The 18,755-nt window shown below is 42.8% G+C and overlaps 1 protein-coding gene across 4 annotated transcripts in view; it reads right to left on the bottom strand.

Moving 5' to 3' along the window:
• The window catches only part of cop1 (COP1 E3 ubiquitin ligase), a 167,585-nt gene that overhangs the window by 71,323 nt on the left and 77,507 nt on the right, over positions 1-18,755 (bottom strand). For all 4 annotated transcript variants that reach the window (XM_059984959.1, XM_059984960.1, XM_059984961.1 and 1 more), the window contains 2 exons: positions 11,560-11,695; positions 8,185-8,328 (listed from right to left, as the gene is read on the bottom strand). In XM_059984959.1, coding sequence (XP_059840942.1) covers positions 8,185-8,328; positions 11,560-11,695 — 280 coding nt within the window. The remainder of the gene's footprint in view (positions 1-8,184; positions 8,329-11,559; positions 11,696-18,755) is intronic.

Here is an 18,755-nt window from a genome sequence, read left to right as displayed (position 1 = left end):
CCAATTACTTTTTACTCAAGACCTCCAGTCCTGGTAAAACCTTCATTAAACTTTTCAGTACCCGTGGAAATTGCAGTAAAGCAAAGGTTAAAACCTGTGCAGCTGAAACGAGTAGCACAGATTCTCTGTGTTAAAGCTCATTCATGCAGCAGCCAAGATAACTATGAGAGAGTGTGGAGACATATTGCAGTCACCTAGGCTAAACATGGTCCTTGAAAGCCTAACTCTTCTAGGCCCTGGGACATACTGCTCAAACATGCACTTCACCGGAGTCCCCTCAGGTGGTCTGGAACAGGGAGCTCACGCTACTATTCACACATTCACAATCATTTACACTTCAGAATTCTTTTTCTTACACACTGAAAAGGAAAAGAAAATTCTCTGACCCACTATGACCTACCTCCTTTTTTTTTCTCTTTGTAGTTGCAGGACAGGCAGGTCTAGCAGCTGAATATTCCAGGGTTCTGCTGTTTTAAGTGCAACAGCTCAGGAGGAGTTAAAGGAGGGAGGGGTCAGGGAAATGTCACAGCAGCGCTCAGTCAGGACAGACTGGAGAACTTGTTGGAACTGTAGAGCTACACAGTCATAAGTGCAAAGCGAGAAGAGCAAAGACCAAGTATACATTCCTGCTGATGAAGATTGTGAAAGAGATGTTTTTACCCTTTCTTACCGACTGGGGTCGACAAATGAGGAAATCCAGGAGCCAACTGCACAAAGGGGGTATTGAGGCCCAGGTGAGGAGTTTACTGATTAGTTTTGAGTTTTGATGGTGTTAAATGCTGAGCGGTAATCAATAAAGAGCATCATGATGTTTGCGTCATTGCAATCCAGATGTTCCAGGGTTATGTGAAATTATATCTGCAGTAGACCTGTTGCTTCGTTAGGCAAACTGCAGCAGAACCAAGTCGCCACTCAACAAGGAGCTGATACATTTCAACATCAGCATCTCAAACATTTCATCACTTAGCTGCAAGTGCCACTAGGCAATTGTCATTTAGACATGTTACCATGATCTTCTTGGCCACTGGTACAGTTGAAGCCTGCTTGAAGCAGGTGGTTACCACACACTGCTGAAGCGAGAGGTTGAAGATATCTGTGTATACACTATTCAGCTGGTGAGCACAGGTCCTCAAAACTTGGCCAGATACTCCATTCGGATTCACTCTCTGGAAGGCAGTCTGCACATCATCTTCAGACTCTGAGACCAAAGGATCTTCAGGAGACACTGGGGTGTGCGATGGTTCCTCCCTGTTTTGGTGATCAAAGTGAATATAGAAAGCACTGAGCTCGTCTGGAAGCAAAGCTCTGCTGTCCCCTATGTCGCAAGATTTAACTTTGTAGGAAGTTATGGCATTCAAACCCTGCCATAGCAGTCGAGCAACCCTTGCTGATTCCAGTCTAGTGCAGAACCAGCACTTCGCCTGTGAGATGGCTTTCTGGAGATCATACCTGCACCTCTTGCAGTATTCTTGATCTCCAGACTTGAATGCCTCTGATCTTGTTCTAGACAAATTCCAGATTTCATTGTTCTCCAAGGCTTTTGATTGGGGTAAGCCCTGAACGATTCTGTGCTTACACACACATCCACAGCTGTTTTAATAAAGTCTGTAATGACCCTGATGTAGTCATTCTGATCTTCAGATGAGTTCTTGAATACAGGCCAGTCCACTGACTCAAGACAAGCCTCCCATGACTACCTCTTAGTTGTCTTGATCTCTGGAGCCTTGCTTTTTAGGCTCTGTCTGTATGTAAGTAGTTAATATGCGTATCCATACCAATATGCGGTCTTGGAAAAGAACCATAGACTATCTCTATAGCTTAGCAGTTGTCTAGTGTGTTGAGACCTCTGGTGCAACAGAATACATGCTGGTGAACAGGCAGGTTTCCCCCTCCCCACCAAACAAGCCTGATTAAGGTCACCAATGATAATTTGAAATGCATCGGGATGGGCTGTTACTTACTAACAACACCATGTAGTTTCGTGAGTGCTTGCTTCTATCAGCCGCTGGTGGTTATGTAAACTGCGATTAGGATCATGGATGAGAATTCCCAAGGCAAATAGAATGGTCGACATAACCCCAATGTCTGTGCACCAAAATTGATTAAAAAAACACACACGCCACCACCTTTTTCCCTTTCAGTTTGCAGTTCAATCCATTCTGAAGATTGTAAAACCTTCTGGTTGTATCACTCCATTGGAAATATTCATCATTAACCAAGGCGAGGAGGGGAATAATACCATCTACCTCAGTGTTTAAAACAAAACTGGTACCGCAGGCTGAAAATGAACGGGATGTTGATTCAGATATACCATAGACTAATACAATCGCTTTAAGAAAATGCACTATAGGTTGTTGTTAGACAGTACCACACAAAAGATAGGTGATGATGCTAATACATTGAACACATTCGCATTCTATTTCAGAAGTATTTCAGATTAACTTTCAAGGTGGGGACACCCCTCTTAATAAGTATTATGGTTATTGGGCTGCAACCTAGGTTATGGGAAATGTATACTGCTAATTGTGTGAGATGAGAAGAGTCAAGTAGAATTGTGAGTGTCTTGCAACGTTGTCAGATCTAGTTAACCCAGAGTTAAATATGCTAAGGGAGACAGAGACAAAATATTGTACATATTGGTTTTAAAAAAAAGCTATCCTATAGTAGGGACAAATAAGGGAATGTATACGTTTTGTCCATGTTTTGCTAGCTGACAGTCTGGCCACTGGGCACGAAGGTGCCCTAAGCAACAAAGCAACTTTGTTCACAGTCAGCATGCTCTTTCATCACTACCAGTACCTCAGATTACAAAGTTTACTTCAAACAACCCTATCCAGGAATGTACTGAAAAATGTGCACATTACAATTCTACCCATTGTAAAGATTTCAGAACCCATTATTCCACTGACTGTAAACGAACAATTTGATTTCCTCGTTGATACTGGAATCAGTTTTTCCACAATTTATACTTCTAATTGGTTATGAGCACTTTTAAGCAATTAATCAGTATAGAAGACTTGCAGACATTCAGTCTCTTTTCCCCTTTCTTGTAAACTCTCATCAGCTTTTCAGATATGAAGAACAACAGTTTTTGTAGCACAAGATCGACTGATTAATCTGCGGGGACGAGTTTTCCTTTACAATTAGGATGGTCTCCTGAAAGTGTACAACTTGAGGTCTCAGAGACAGTATACCCAACTATACATGTTAGAAGCACTTGTTCAGGTAAACCCAAAGTTTAGTGGTGGAAGTTTACTAACAATTTTTTGTCTGCAAATCATTACTATGGTTGAGCAACTGCAACAACTTAAGAGGCTTGTACAGTGTTAGACAAATATACATGTCTGACATCCAAGTGGCATACGACCACATTGCTCTGAAGAAAGTCCAGACATCTATCACAGCAAGTCCTTCTCTCTTGCTCTTTTTGTCCTCTATCAAGACTCTGAGGGTGTAGCCACCTTATGCTGGACTACTTGTAATTTGTCACCCGATACAAATAGTACAGGTAGTCCCCGAGTTACGAACGTCCGACTTATGGACAACTCGTACTTATGAACTGAGGAAGGAAAACGCCGTCCGCCATTTAAAGTCGGATCACGGCGCCGTCCGCCATTTTAAGTCGTTGCCATTGACACTGTGTTGAATGTGTAACTTTGTATTTGGCTTAAATTTTTCTTAGCAAGATTTACCCTGACCCTGCACCCCTCCCCCCCCCCCGACCCTGTGGTTTAATTATTGGAATACATACGTTTCTTAAGTGTTGTATATGCATAGAAAGGTAAAATATATATGATATACTAAGACAAACGTTTGACTAACTGACACCAAATAATACCGGATGTACTTGTTCCGACTTCCATACAAATCCGACTTAAAGATGGACTCAGGAACGGAACTCGTTCGTAACCCGGGGACTGCCTGTACTAACATAACTCTTAAATGTTACCATCAACAGGTGTTTCAAGCCCATGAAGATCATGTGAACTACAGAGTGCCATTCCTCCTAGCCTGGAGTTTGAGTACTTGCAAAAGCCTACCAACAAAAGTACTGCCTTGAGCCCATTTCAAGTTCTGCTAACCACATATAATGCTCTAAAGTCCAGGAAAAGCCAACCTAAGTCCATGCATTATACATGAAGCCAGCGGTGCCACAAGACTAAGGAACCAGCTGCCAGACAATCCTGATGACAAAGACTGACTAACTAAACTTTGGTCACACTGCTTGCAATCTTTAGTGATCATTTTGCATTATACAATTTGGATAGTCTGTGCATGTGTTTTCTGCCCAAGTACAAAATTGTCTCATGATACTGAGACTCCTAACACTTTTCTTCATCTTAATTATGAATATGCCTTGCATACCAACCAGTAGAGCTGGTGGGTTTGTTCAAGAAGGCCCATACATTCAGGAGGTGGGTTGTCAATGCAGCCCATACATTTGAATCTTACTGAATTTGGTTCTGTTTTCTAGTTTGATAACAAGACTAGAGCCGTGAACCAAGCAGGGGACTGCATTTCCCATAAATAACTCTAACCAATACAACCAGGCATGGATAACATACGTGCAATCGCTATGCCACCAATCTTTTTCCAAATTTGGTTAATTTCGAACAGGATCTTTGGCCTGAACTAAAGCCATGGAGGGGTGTTATTACCTGGCATAGGTGGTGCATATGTATCACACATCATCTTCATGCATATAACTGTGTGAGGCCAACAATGAAGAACTACTGCAGAGACAGAACATTTCTGAATAATACTACTCATTCTGTGGGATGGCCCGACTTGCTCAAGAGAACATCAGTGATGAAGAAATTGGCCAGTGAGATACTTAGTATTGCATGATACCAGTAAGGCTATTAAAGACATCACAGCTGGGATGTTTACATTCCATTCTGTGGCACTTTAGAACCAGTTGGTGTTGGGACTTCCTGCAGGCAAAGGAAGGTGGTATTTACGCCATCATTGGCCAGGAGTGTTGTACGCAAACCTGATCCAGTCTGAAACAGATAAAGTCAAGAAGAGTGTGTAGGTGTTACAGTGGACCTGGCCACCACCTGGCTCCACTCCTTTCTGGGAGGTTGGTCTTGTTCCATTTGCAGTGGGCAATGAGGGCTGCATTCCTGCTAGCTGTGATATTTGTTTTTAGTTTCTTGCCTGAGATTGCTTTATGGAGTAATAACTCATTGAGCAGCTGTCTCTATTATAAACCAACAAGCCACTGCTTTATGGTGTGATAACTCACAGAGCAGCTGTCTCTACTATAAACCAACAAGCCACTGTCATCAGCCAATTGCCCTCAATAAAACTGTGCTGGAGTTTCAAAGACTATGCACTACTGAAATTCAGTAAAGTGTTGTCTGTTACAGGACAAAAAAAAATGAGGAATTGTGGAAGTTGCAGAAAAGCAAGGGTTAAAATGTGTGATACCAGACTACAGGAACTTAAGATAAACCTTCTCTGTGTTAAAGCTCACAAAGACAACAGTCAAAATAAGCAAAGACAGCATGGAGACACAGTCCTTGAACATGGTCCTTGAAAACCTAAAACTTTTTGTTCAGGCCTGGGAACCAAGGTCACTGAGCATACCAAGACAAGATAAAGAAGCAAACAAAGGATTCCAGGGCAACTCTTACTATTGGATAGACATTTTACTAATTCTCACATATTATTGGCTTTAACACATGGATTTAATTGGTTATTAATACCTGAACTTTGTAATATGATTGGTAATTAAATATTCGGAAGTACACAAAGATTCTACTGGATCAATATTTGTATACAACTAGTCAATTTCTGTATAAAAAGGGCATTTCTTTGTTCAAACCAGAGCTGTGTGTTGACAGGGGCTATGTCATTCTCCTTGAGCACACATAAATAAAGTGTGATTGAGGGAGGAATGAATGCGAGTTGTCCAAGTCCAGTTAATCAGTGTCACACCATTTCCACATTAATAATATCTTTCCTTTAGGGGGTGCAACCAGAAATGAGTGTAATTCTCCAAGTGTGGTCTCACTAACAAATTGCACAGTTGCAACATGATGCCCAGCTTCTGTACTTAGTGCCCTATCAAATGAAGGGAAGCAGTCCGAAATGTCTTCTCCATGTGGTCTATGTTTTACCACTCTCGGGGAATTACATACCTATACACTGACATCCCTCTTCTTTTCTAGATACGTTCCAGAGCTCTATAATTTCCTGTCGGGTCTTGCCCTGCTTTCCAAAATGCAGCACCTCACACCTTTATTTGTTAAGTTTCATCAGCCATTCCTTTGTCCATGTCACCGTCTATATCTTCTTGTAACTTTAGATAACCCTTCTTCATTGTCCACACCTCCACCAATTGGTGTTATCTGCAAATTTACTAATCATGTTAACAACATTGCCATCTATATTAATGATTTGGACAAAAAAAAATAACAAAGTCAGCACCGATCTCTGTGGTCACAGACCTTCCAACTGAGTAATGATCCTATACTACCACCATGTCTCCAACCACCAAGCCTATTTTGTATCCAGCTGGCTAGCTCACTCTGAATCCCATGTGATCTAACCGGCCAGACAAGCCCACCTTGCAGGACTTTGCTAAAGTCCATGTGGACAATATCTAGTTCCTTCCCCTCATCAAGCCCTCATGCTGACCTTCCTTGCCTTTCCAAATGCTGGTCGATCCTGTTCTTCAGAAACCCCTCCATTAACTTTTCCATCACTGATCTTGCAGCTCTTCTTAAATTATGGCACATTAGCGATACTTCAGTCTTCCAGTAGCTCACTGTGACTAAAGATGATGCAAACCTCTCTGCTAGGATCCCTGCATTCTCTTCTCACCCTTCCCACAATGTCAGCGCTCAGGAACTTTTACACCTTAATATGCCTTAAGATTGCCAGCACTGCTCTATCATAATATGAGTATGTTCCAATAAATCACTACTCATATTCCTCAAAAACACAAAACGCTGGCAGAACTCAGCAGGCCAGACAGCATCTATGGGAGGAGGTAATGACGACGTTCCCGGCCGAATATTTATTTCCAGCATCTGCAGATTCACTCGTCTTCCCTTTGAACTCGTATTCCTTATTTTGCTTCCATGACATTCTCAATGTTCAACTTCTGAGAAGTTTTCACTTTACACCTTGCTCATCAATTGTACCTGCACATTGATCTATAATGGGACCTAGATATTGTTTAGCACCTAATACACTTTCAGCATCTTTGGATTCACCATGTCTATCAAAGCTTCATGTCCACATTTTATCCTCCTGATTTTTATCATGCTTTCAACACAATCATACCTTCAGTTCTAATCATAAAACACCACAACATGGGTGCCTGTTCCTCCCTCTGCAACTGGATCCTTGACTTCCTCACCAGGAAGCCAGTTAGTGCAGAACCGAATTAACATCTCTTCATTGACAATCTACACTGGCACACCTCAGGATGTGTGCTTATCCCAACTGTCCTACTCTCTACACCCACAAGTATGTGTCTAGGCACTGCTTAAACGCCATCTATAAATTTGTTGATGACACAACAATCGTTGGCAGAATTTCAGATGGTGACAAGGCGGCATATAGGAGAGATATAGATCAGCTGGTTGAATAGCGTTGCACTCATCAAGAAGACTAAGGAATTAAGTGTGGACTTCAAAACACACCTGTCCTCATCATGGAACCAGCAGTGGAAAGGGTGAGCAGTTTCAACTACCTGGGTGTCAACATCTATGAAGATCTATCCTGGGCCCAACATATTGATGTAATTACAAATAAGGCAGGAAAGTGGCAATATTTCATTTGGAGCTTCAGGAGACCTCATATGTGTCACCAAAGACACTTGCAAATTTCTACAGATGTACCATGGAGATCATTATAACTGTTTGCAACACAGATTTTATTATTATATATTGCAATGTACTGCTCCTGCAAAACAAATTTCACAACATATGCCAGTAATATTAAACCCGATTCTGATATACTTTTACATCCCACTTTTACATCATATTTTTGATCCCAGCTGTCTACACCCAACATACAATTCCTCCTGTTCCCTAACCACAGCCTCAATATCCATTATCAGCCAGTTTTCTGTAATCCCGTTATCTTTTTCATCCACTCTGCTATCTCTGTCAGCGATCAACTCTGCTGACACTTAGAAACAGACCTGCGATTATATAATGTACTCACCTGATTTTAGAATTGCATGTCATTTCATTAACCGGATAATGAATATCAACAGCATCCTGGATCACTGTCCCATATTCAAACACCTTTATCCGCTTTGTTACACCAGCAATGGCAAAATAATCACAATCTCGATCAAATTCAATGCTGCAAGGCAAAAGGAGGAAATTTCAAACAAATTGTAAGAGGTGAAGTGAAAGGACAAAAGGGATTAACCGACACTCTGCAATGAGAGGTATCAGAATAATAATCATTGGAATTGTTTATTATTGCCACACGTACCAAGCTACAGTGAAAAACTAGCCCTGCATACTGTTCATAGAAATTAATACATTACACAACACGATTGAGGTCACACAAGATAAAACAGTAACAGAATGCAGAATAAAGTCTAACTACCGAGAAACTGCAGTGTAGGTAAACAATAAGGTACAAGATCAAGACAAGAATGCATCCTATCAGACAAATGATACATTTTATTGTCTTATGACAGAGGGGTAGAAGCTGTCTCTGAGTCTGGTGGTACACATTTTCAGATTTTAATATATTCTGCCTGATGCTAGAGGGGAGTAGAGAGAAAGGCTTGTGTGTGTGGAGTATTTAATTATGCTGGCTGTTTTACTAAAGCAATGAGAAATACAGTCAGTCAGAAGGGAGGCTAGTTCTATATGCCCTCTCTGGCACCAGCCTAGTTGACATTAAGGATATACAGTGGCATGCAAAAGTCTGGTCACCCCTGGTCAAAATTTCTGTTACTGTGAACATTAAAGTGAGTAGAAGATGAACTGATCTCCAAAAGTCATAAAGTTAAAGGTGAAACATTCTTTTCAACATCTTAAGCAAGATAACTATTATTTTTGTTTTGTACAATTTTAGAGTGGGGGGGAAAAAGGAAAGGAGCACCATGCAAAAGCTTGGGCACCCTAAGAGATTTGAGCTCTCAGGTAACTTTTACCAAGGTCTCAGACCTTAATTAGCTTGTTAGGCCTATGGCATGTCCACAGTCATTGTTAGGAAAGGCCAAATGATGCAAATTTCAAAGCTTTATAAATATCCTGACTCCTCAAACCTTCTCCCAACAATCAGCAGCCATGGGCTCCATGAAGCAGCTGCCTAGCACTCTGAAAATTAAAATAAATAATGCCCACAAAGCAGGAGAAGGCCATAAGAAGATAGCAAAGTGTTTTCAGGTAGCCGTTTCCTCAGTTCATAATGTAATTAAGAAATGGCAGTTAACAGGAACGGTGGAGGTCAAGTTGAGGTCTGGAAAACCAAGAAAACTTTCCAAGAGAACTGCTTGTAGGATTGCTAGAAAGGCAAATAGAAACCCCCATCTGACTGCAAAAGACCTTCAGGAAGATTTAGCAGACTCTGGAGTGGTGGTGCACTGTTCTACTGTGCAGCGACACCTGCACAAATATAACCTTCATTGAAGAGTCATTGAAGAAAACCTCTCCTGCGCCCTCACCACAAAATTCAGTGTCAGAAGTTCGCAAAGAAATATCTAAACAAGCCTGATGCTTTTTGGGAACAAGACCTGTGGACTGAAGAAGTTAAAATAGAACTTTTTGGCTGCAATGAGCAAAGGTATGTTTGGAGAAAAAAGGGTACAGAATTTCTTGAAAAGAACACCTCTCCAACTGTTAAGCACAAGAGTGGATTAATCATGCTTTCGGGTTGTGTTGCAGCCAGTGGCACAGGGAACACTTCACTGGTAGAGGGAAGAAAGAATTCAATCAAATACTAGCAAATTCTGGAAGCAAACATCACACCAACTGTAAAAAAAAAAGCTGAAGATGAAAAGAGGATGGCTTCTACAACAGGATAATGATCCTAAACACACCTCAAAATTTACAATGGACTACCTCAAGAGGCGCAAGCTGAAGGTTTTGCTATGGCCCTCACAGTCCCCTAACCTAATCATCATCAGAAATCTGTGGATAGACCTCAAAAGAGCAGTGCATGCAAGACGGCCCAGGAATCTCACAGAACTAGAAGCCTTTTGCAAAGAAGAATGGGTGAAAATCCCCCAAACAAGAATTGAAAGACTCTTAGCTGGCTACAGACAGCATTTACAAGCTGTGATACTTGCCAAAGGGGGTGTTACTAAGTACTGACCATGCAGGGTGCCTGAACTTTTGCTTCGGGCCCTTTTCCTTTTTTGTTATTTTGAAATGTAAAAGATGGAAATGAAAAAGCAATCTTGCTTAAAATATTAAAGAAGTGTGTCATCTTTAACTTTATGCCTTTTGGAAATCAGGTCATCTTTTACTCGCTTAGCTATTCACAGTAACAGAAATTTTGACCAAGGTGACCAAACTTTTGTATGCCACTGTATATACAAAAGGGTGCCAGAAACGGGCCAGTAATATCATGAAGGATCCCACACACCCTGCTCATGGATTGTTTGTCACATTCCCTTCAGGGAGGAGGCAATGTAGTATCCATGGTAGGACCACTAGACTCAACAAATAAATAAATTTCCCAAACAAAAAAAAGACTGATATGACCTCCACCTACTAACTCCACCATTATTTGATTATTTCCCTAAGTAACCTCATGTACAGCCCAATGTCACTTTATGGACAGTGTCTATATTTATTGTGTTTTTTTACTTTTTTTATTAGTGTTCTTTATCTTGTGTTTTTTTTGTAACTATTTCATTTTCCTTATACTTGAGTACAGGAAATGACATTAAACTATCTTGAGTCTTGGTTTCTGTGATGTACTCAGCCATGTGCATGACTCTTTGCAGTTTCTTGCTTTTATGAGCAGAGCAGCTGCCATAACGAACTGTGATGTATCTAGATAGACTGCTTTCTATGGTGCATCAATAAAGCATGGTAAGGGTTGACAGGGCCATGCCAAATCTCTTAAGCCTTTAAGGAAGCAGAAACATTGCTGAGCTTCCTTGGCCATGGCATCTGCATGGTTGGACCGAGACAGGTTATTGGTAATGTTCACTCCAAGAAACTTGAAGCTTTCAAAATCTTCAGTCTCATCACCACTACTGTTAGCAGAAGCAGGTGCACTACCCCCTTCCAGAACTCAATGACCAGTTCTCAGTTTTGTTGACTTTAAGGGAAAAGTTGTTGCCATGACACCATGTTACAATGTTCTCATCTCTTTCCTGTAGCCCAGCTCATTGTTATTTGAAACCATATGGGAATCATCAGCAAACTATAGATAATCAGGTAGCACAAGAGCTGTTCAGGACTATCATAGTCCTTACAACAAATACAACCACAAGAAAGATGCTTTGTCACAGCAGCTTTTCTCTCCCAAGGACCACACCTGGCTGCAAACCCTCCTAGCAGTCCCAACCCCATCCTCCATGTTTCAGGTCCAATCCATGTGCAATCAATCTGCCCAACTCACCTAGAAACAATACTTGAGCCATTGTACAAGTCGTTGGCGTAGGAGAGGGTGGCAAGGGGTCTTACTGAGCTGTACCGTGTAAACTTTGAAAGACACTCCTGAAATTCTTCCAGCTGATTGACTGATCTGGTTTCATCTGTAATATGTAATACAAAGAATCAGTCTTACCTCTGTTCCTAACAGTGACATAACTATAACCTCAATGAATCTGACCAATACTGGACTGGATGAACTCAGTCAGCAAACTGATACCAGATGTCCCTTTAATCACTCTGTTACAAATATACTGGTGATTTTCACACAGCATGGTCTGAGAAAGCAACTTCAAAAATAAAGTGCCAACTGATGTTGCAGTTTGTTATCCTCAGGCAATGACAGTGGATGGGAACTCCAACTGACCACCTATGAACTCCAGGTGGTTGACTTGGAAGGTGTTGAGGGAAAAAAGCCATTTCCACCATTAGTTATCCAGTAGCTTTAAACAGTATGGAAAATTTAAATTGCAATACATGTTTAACTCAAATATATATATGGTTAAGGAGATAGGCAGTGTTTAAGCAAGATTGATTTTTGAGTCAATGGTGTAGATAATCCTCCCAGAGAAGGCCTGTGCTTAATCACGTTTTTAGGAAATAAAACTGGGCAAGCGTTAGAACTCTCAATTGGGAACACTTCATAAATTCATAATTCCATAAGTTGTAAGGTTATTATGAAATGGGTTTAAGGTTGTTACTCAAGTTGAAGTCCTAAATTGGGGGAAGGCTGATTTCAATAAAGATTTGGAATGTAGACTGGAAGCAAAGGCATGCAGTTTAAAAAAAATCTCTGACAAGTAGGAGTCTTTTAAAAGAGTTAGCATGAATTGACGGACAGCATGTTTGGTGAGGGTCAAAGACAAAGATGGCAAAAATAAAGACCCTATCTTGCTAGATAATGGTGACTGCCAAGAGGGGTAGGCAGGGAAGAATGCAAATGATTCCTATGGCTGTCCCCCTCTCCAACCAGTACATCATTCTGAATACAATAGGGAGGTGAGAGGAAGAAAGGCCTCTCATAGTAAAGCAACAGCAGCATGATGGGCTCTGTTGTACAGCGGGGTAGGTCAAAGCCTCGGTGAGCAATAGTTTTAGAGGACTCTTTGGTCAGTAGTAGAGACAGAAGTTCTTTGGTTCTTTGCTGCCAGGATAAAGGATGTCACCAAGTGGGAACAGAACATTTTGAAAGGGGAGGGTGAGCAGTCAGAGGTCGCAGCCCATATTGGCCATGACATAGGTATGAAGACAGATGAGGTCCATTAAAGAGAATTTAAGGAGTTAGGTAGAAAGTTAAATAAAAACAAGGAAGTCAGGATTACTTCTTGTATGGCATATGAGCACAATGAAAACAAGGAAAATAGTACAGTCAATTGCCTGGCTAATGAGCTGATGCAAGAGGGAGTGATTCAGGTTCACAGATCATTTGGCTCTCTTAAAAGGGAAGGCTGCACCTGTACAAGAGGCAAATAAACTGGAGGGGCACAACTATTTATAGAAACATAGAAAACCTCTAGCATAATACAGGCCCTTCAGCCCAAAAGCTACGCCGAACACTTACTTACTTTAGAAATTACCTAGGGTTACTCATAGCCCTCAATTTTCTAAGCCCCATGTACCTATCCAGGAGTCTCTTAAAAGATCCTATCGTATCCGCTTCCACCACCATCACCAGCAGCTCATTCCATGCACTCACCGATCTCTGCATAAAAAATTTACCCCGATGTCTCCTCTGTACCAACTTCCCAGCACCTTAAAACTGTGCCCTCTCATGTTAGCCATTTCAGCCCTGGGAAAAACTCTGACTATCCACATGATCAATGCCTCTCAGTATCTTATACATGTCTATCAGGTCACGTCTCGTCCGCCGTCATTCCAAAAATAAAAGGCCGAGTTCACTCAACCTAAACTCGTAAGGTATGCTCCTCAATCCAGACAACATACTCCTAAATCTCCTCTGCACCCTTTCTAGTTTCCACATCCTTCCTGTAGTGAGGTGACCAGAACTGAACACAGTACTCCAAGTGGAGTCTGACCAGGGTACAATCCAGCTATAACATCTCGGCTCTTGAACTCTGTCCCACAGTTGCTAAAGGCAATGCCTTCTTAACCACACAGTCAACCTGCGCAGTAGCTTTGAGTGTCCTAAGGACACAGACCCCAAGATCCCTCTGATCCTCTATAATGCCAAGTCATGAATGCCATTAATACTATATTCTGCCATCAAGTTTGGTCTATAAAGTGAACCACCTCACATTACTTGGCTTGAACTCCACCTGCCATTTCTCAGCCCAGTCCTATCAAGTCCTGCTGTAACCTCTGACAGCCCAATCTTTGTGTCATCAGCAAATTTCCTAACCCATCCCTCCACTTCCTCATCCAGCTGATTTATGAAAATCATATAGAAGGGGTCTCAGAACAGATATTTGAGGTACACCACTGCTCACCAACCTCCATGCAGAATATGACCTGTCTACAACCACTCTTTGCCTTCTGTGGGCAAGCCAATTCTGGATCCACAAAGCAAGGTCCCTTTGGATCCTACACCTCCTTACTTTCTCAACAAGCCTTGCATGAGGTACCTTATCAAATGCCTTGCTGAAATCCATATACACTACATCTACTGCTCTACCTTCAAGGTATGTAGTCACATCCTCAAAAAATTCAATTAGGCTTGCAAGGCATGTCCGACCTTCGACAAAGCCATGTTGACTATTCCTAATCATATTATGCCTCTCCAAATGTTCATAAATCCTGCCTGTCAGGATTTTTTCCATCAACTTACCAACCACTGAAGTAAGACTCACTGGTCTACAATTTCCTGGGCTATCCCTACTCCCTTTCATGAATAAGGGAACAATGTCTGCAACCCTCCAATCCATCCTCATTGATGATGCAAAGATCATCGCCAGAAGCTCAGCAATCCCCTCCCTCACTTCCCACAGTGGACAGGTGAAAATCTCATCCAGTCCCAGTGACTTATCCAACTTGATGCTTTCCAAAAGCTCCAACACATCCTCTTTCTTAATGAATATATCTGCTCAAGATTATCAGTCCGCTACAAGACATCCCTACAATCGCCAAGGTCCTTTTCCGTAGTGAACACTGAAGCAAACAATTATGTACCTCCAGCACACACAAAATGCTGGTGGAACGCTTGCAAGGATAAGTACCAGGAGAGAGGGATGGTGGGGGGGGGGGGGGGGGGGGTGGGGCGGGGCGGGGGGAATGAATGGACAAGGTGCCTCCTGGCACTTATCCTTGCAAGCGGAACAAGTGCAACACCTGCCCTTACACTTCCTCCCTCACCACCATTCAGGACCCCAGACAGTCCTTCCAGGTGAGGCGACACTTCACCTGTGAGTCGGCCGGTGTGGTATACTGCATCCGGTGCTCCCGGTGTGGCCTTTTATATATTGGTGAGACCCGACACAGACTGGGAGACCAGAGAAAGCAGGATCTCCCAGTGGGCACACAGTTTAATTCCACATCCCATTCCCATTCTGTTATGTTTATCCATGGCCTCCTCTACTGTCAAGAGTCAAGATGAAGCCACACACAGGTTGGAGGAACAACACCTTATATACTGGCTGGGTAGCCTCCAACCTGATGGCATGAACATTGACTTCTCTAACTTCTGTTAATGCCTCTCCCCTTCTTACCCCATCCCTGATATATTTAGTTTTTTGTCTCTCTCTCTCTGCCCATCACTCTGCCTGTTCGCCATCTCCCTCTGGTGCTCCCCTCCCCCTTTCTTTCTCCTTAGGCCTCCCATCCCATGATCCTTTCCCTTCTCTAGCTCTGTATCCCTTTTGCCAATCACCTGTCTGGCTCTCAGCTTCACCCCACTCCCTTCGGTCTTCTATCATTTCGCATTTTCCCCTTCCCCTCCTACTTTAAAATCTCTTACTATCTTTCCTTTCAGTTAGTCCCGACGAAGGGTCTCGGCCCGAAACGTCAACAGCACTTCTCCCTATAGATGCTGTCTGGCCTGCTGTGTTCCACTAGCATTTTGCGTGTGTTGTTTGAATTTCCAGCATCTGTAGATTTCCTCATGTTTGCCTATTAAGTACCTCCGTTATCTCCTCCAGATCCATGCACACTTTTCCATTGTCACACATCATTGGTCCTATTCTCTCATATCTCATCCTCTTGCCCTTCACACGCTTGTAGAATGCCTTGGGGTTGTCTTTCATCCTGCCTGCCAAGGCATTCTCATGGTCCCTTCTGGCTCTCCTAATTTCATTCTTAAGCTCCTTCCTGCTAGCCTTACAATTTTCTGGAGGTTTATCATTAGATAGTTTTTTTTTTAACCTTTTGTCAAGATTTTCTTCTTGACTAGATTTACAACAGCCTTTGTACACCATGGTTCCTGTACCCTACCATCCTTTCCCAGCCTCACTGGAAGGTCCCTATGCAGAACTCTCCCTAACAGCCTTAGCAACCTCCCTGCCAGGATACTAGTCCCCTTCAGATTCATGTGCAACCGATTCTCATTGTACAGGTCACTCCTGCCCCAAAAGAGGTCCCAATGATCCAGAGATCTGAATTCCTGCCCCCTGCTCCAATCCCTCAGCCACAGATTTATCCTCCACCTGATTCTATTCCTATAGAGTCCCGAGACTCTATAGTTGTGTGACCCGACATTACTACCTTTGATGTCCTGCTTCTCAGCTTCCTTCCTAACTGCCTGCAGTCTGTTTTCAGGACCTTCTCCCTTTTCCTATCCATGTCGTTGGTACCAATAAGTATCACGACCTCTGGATGTTCACTTTCCCACTTCAGGATATTGTGGACATGAAATCCCCTGAACATCTCCCACATTTCTGCCGTACATTTCCCTGAAAACATCTGTTCCTAATTTATGCTTCCATGTTCCTGCCTGATAGCTTCATATTTCCCCTTACTCCAATGAAACGCTTTCCTAATTTGTCTGTTCCTATCCCTCTCAAATACTATAGTAAAGGAGATGGAATTGGGATCACTATCTCCAAAATACTCTCCCACTGAGAGACCTGACACCTGACCTGGTTCATTTCTCAATACCAGGTCAAGTACAGCCTCTCCTCTTGTAGGCTTATCTACATATTCTATCAGGAAACCTTCCTGAACACACATAACAAATTCCTCTCTAAACCTCTTGCTCCAGGGAGATGCCAATCAATATTAGGAAAATTAAAATTTTCCACCATGACAACCCTGTAAAATCTGTATCTTTCCAGAATTTGTCTCCCTATCTGCTCCTCGATGTCCCTGTTACTATTGGGTGGTCAAAAAAACCAGTAGAGTTATTAACCCCTTTCTGTTCCTAACTTCCACCCACAGAGACTCAGTAGACAATCCCTCCATGACTCCCTCCTTTTCTGCAGCCGTGACATTATCTCTGATCAGCAGGGTCACGGCCCCACCTCTTTGTCTCCCTCCCTGTCCTTTCTGAAACATCTAAAGCCTGACCCCCCAATTAGCCATTCCTCCCATGAGCCATATAAGTCTCTGTAGTGGCCATAACATCATAGCTCCAAGCACAGATCCACTCTAAGCTTATCCACTTTGTTCATGATACTGCTTGTATTAAAATAGACACATCTCAAACCATCAGTCAGAGCGCATCCCTTCTCTATCACCTGCCTATCCTCCCTCACACACTGTCTATAAGCTTTCTCGATTTGTGAACTAACGCCCCTTCCTCCGTCTCTTCAGTTTGGTTCGCCTCCTAGCAATTGTAGCTTAAACACTCCCCAACAGCCTTAGCAACCTCCCTGCCAGGATACTAGTCCCCTCCAGATTCATGTGGAACCCGCTCTTATTGTACAAGTCACTCCTGTCCCAAAAGAGGCCCTAATAATCCAGAAATCTGAATTCCTGCTTCCTGCTCCAATCTCTCAGCCGCACATTTATCCTCCACCTGACTCTATTCCTATACTCTGTCGTGTGGTATGGGGGCAATCCTGAGATTACTACCTTTGAGGTCCTGCTTCTCAACTTCCTTCCTAACTCCCTGCAGTCTGTTTTCAGGACCTCCTTCCTTTTCCTACCCATGTTGTTGGTACCAGTATGTATCACGACCTCTGAATATTCACCTTCACACTTCAGGATATTGTGGACACGATCAGAAATATCCAGATCCTGGCAACTGGGTGGCAAACTCCCATCCCTGTTTCTTTCTTGCATCCACAGAACTGGCTGTCTGACCCCGTAACTATAGAGTCCCCTATCACTACTGCCTTCCTCTTCCTTTACTTATCCTTCTGAGCCACAGGGCCGCACTCTGTGCCAGAGGCATGGCTACTGTTGCTTCACCCAGATAGGTCATTCCCCCGCCCCCAACAGTAATCAAATAGGAGTACTTATTGTTAAGGGGGACAGACACAGGGGTACTCTCTAGTACCTGACTCTTGTCCTTCCCTCTCCTGACAGTTACCCACTTATCTGTCTCCTGAGGCCCTGGTGTGACTACTTGCCTATAGCTCCTACCTATCACCTCCTCACTTACCCTGAACAAACGAAGGTCATCGAGCTGCATCTCCAGTTTCCTATCCCAGTCCCCAAGGAGCTGCAGCTTGACGCACCTGGCACAGATGTGGTCGTCCAGAAGGCTGGGAGTCTCCCGCACATCCCACATCTGACACCCAGTACAGAACACTGGATTCACAGACATACTTCCTATTCTTCACAGGTAACTTGCCTCGCCTTGACCCACTGAGCCAAAGCCCTCCTACTCTGACTCCCACTACTATAATGCCCACGCTATAAAGCTGTCTTCTTTTAAAGTTCTTCCCACCGGTCTAACTCGCTAACGTCCATGCACCTGCACAGTGTGCCTTGATTTCTGCAAGGTATTTAAGCTAACATGACAGGAGTGGGAATCAAAGCAGAAGGTCAGCAAGCTAAAGGATTGAGAGAAAAGAGATTAAGCTGAGCAAGAGGAAAAACAGGCTATTGAACATGGCAGAACTGACAGGCTGGTGTATTTATTTCAATGAAAAGATAATTAAGGCAAGACAGATGAATCTAGAGCCTGGATTAGAGTGTAGAATTATAAAGTCATGGCCATTACTGAGACTTGATCAAGAGAAAAGCAGGAATGGCAGTTCAAAGATTCAGGCTTGAATGTTTCAAGTACAACAGAAGGATATAAAAATGGTGGTAGAGTTGGAATAATAA

The sequence above is a fragment of the Hypanus sabinus genome, chromosome 11 (genome assembly GCF_030144855.1).
Source record: "Hypanus sabinus isolate sHypSab1 chromosome 11, sHypSab1.hap1, whole genome shotgun sequence".
Lineage (NCBI taxonomy): Eukaryota > Metazoa > Chordata > Chondrichthyes > Myliobatiformes > Dasyatidae > Hypanus > Hypanus sabinus.
This window is presented reverse-complemented; position numbering and strand designations above follow the sequence as displayed.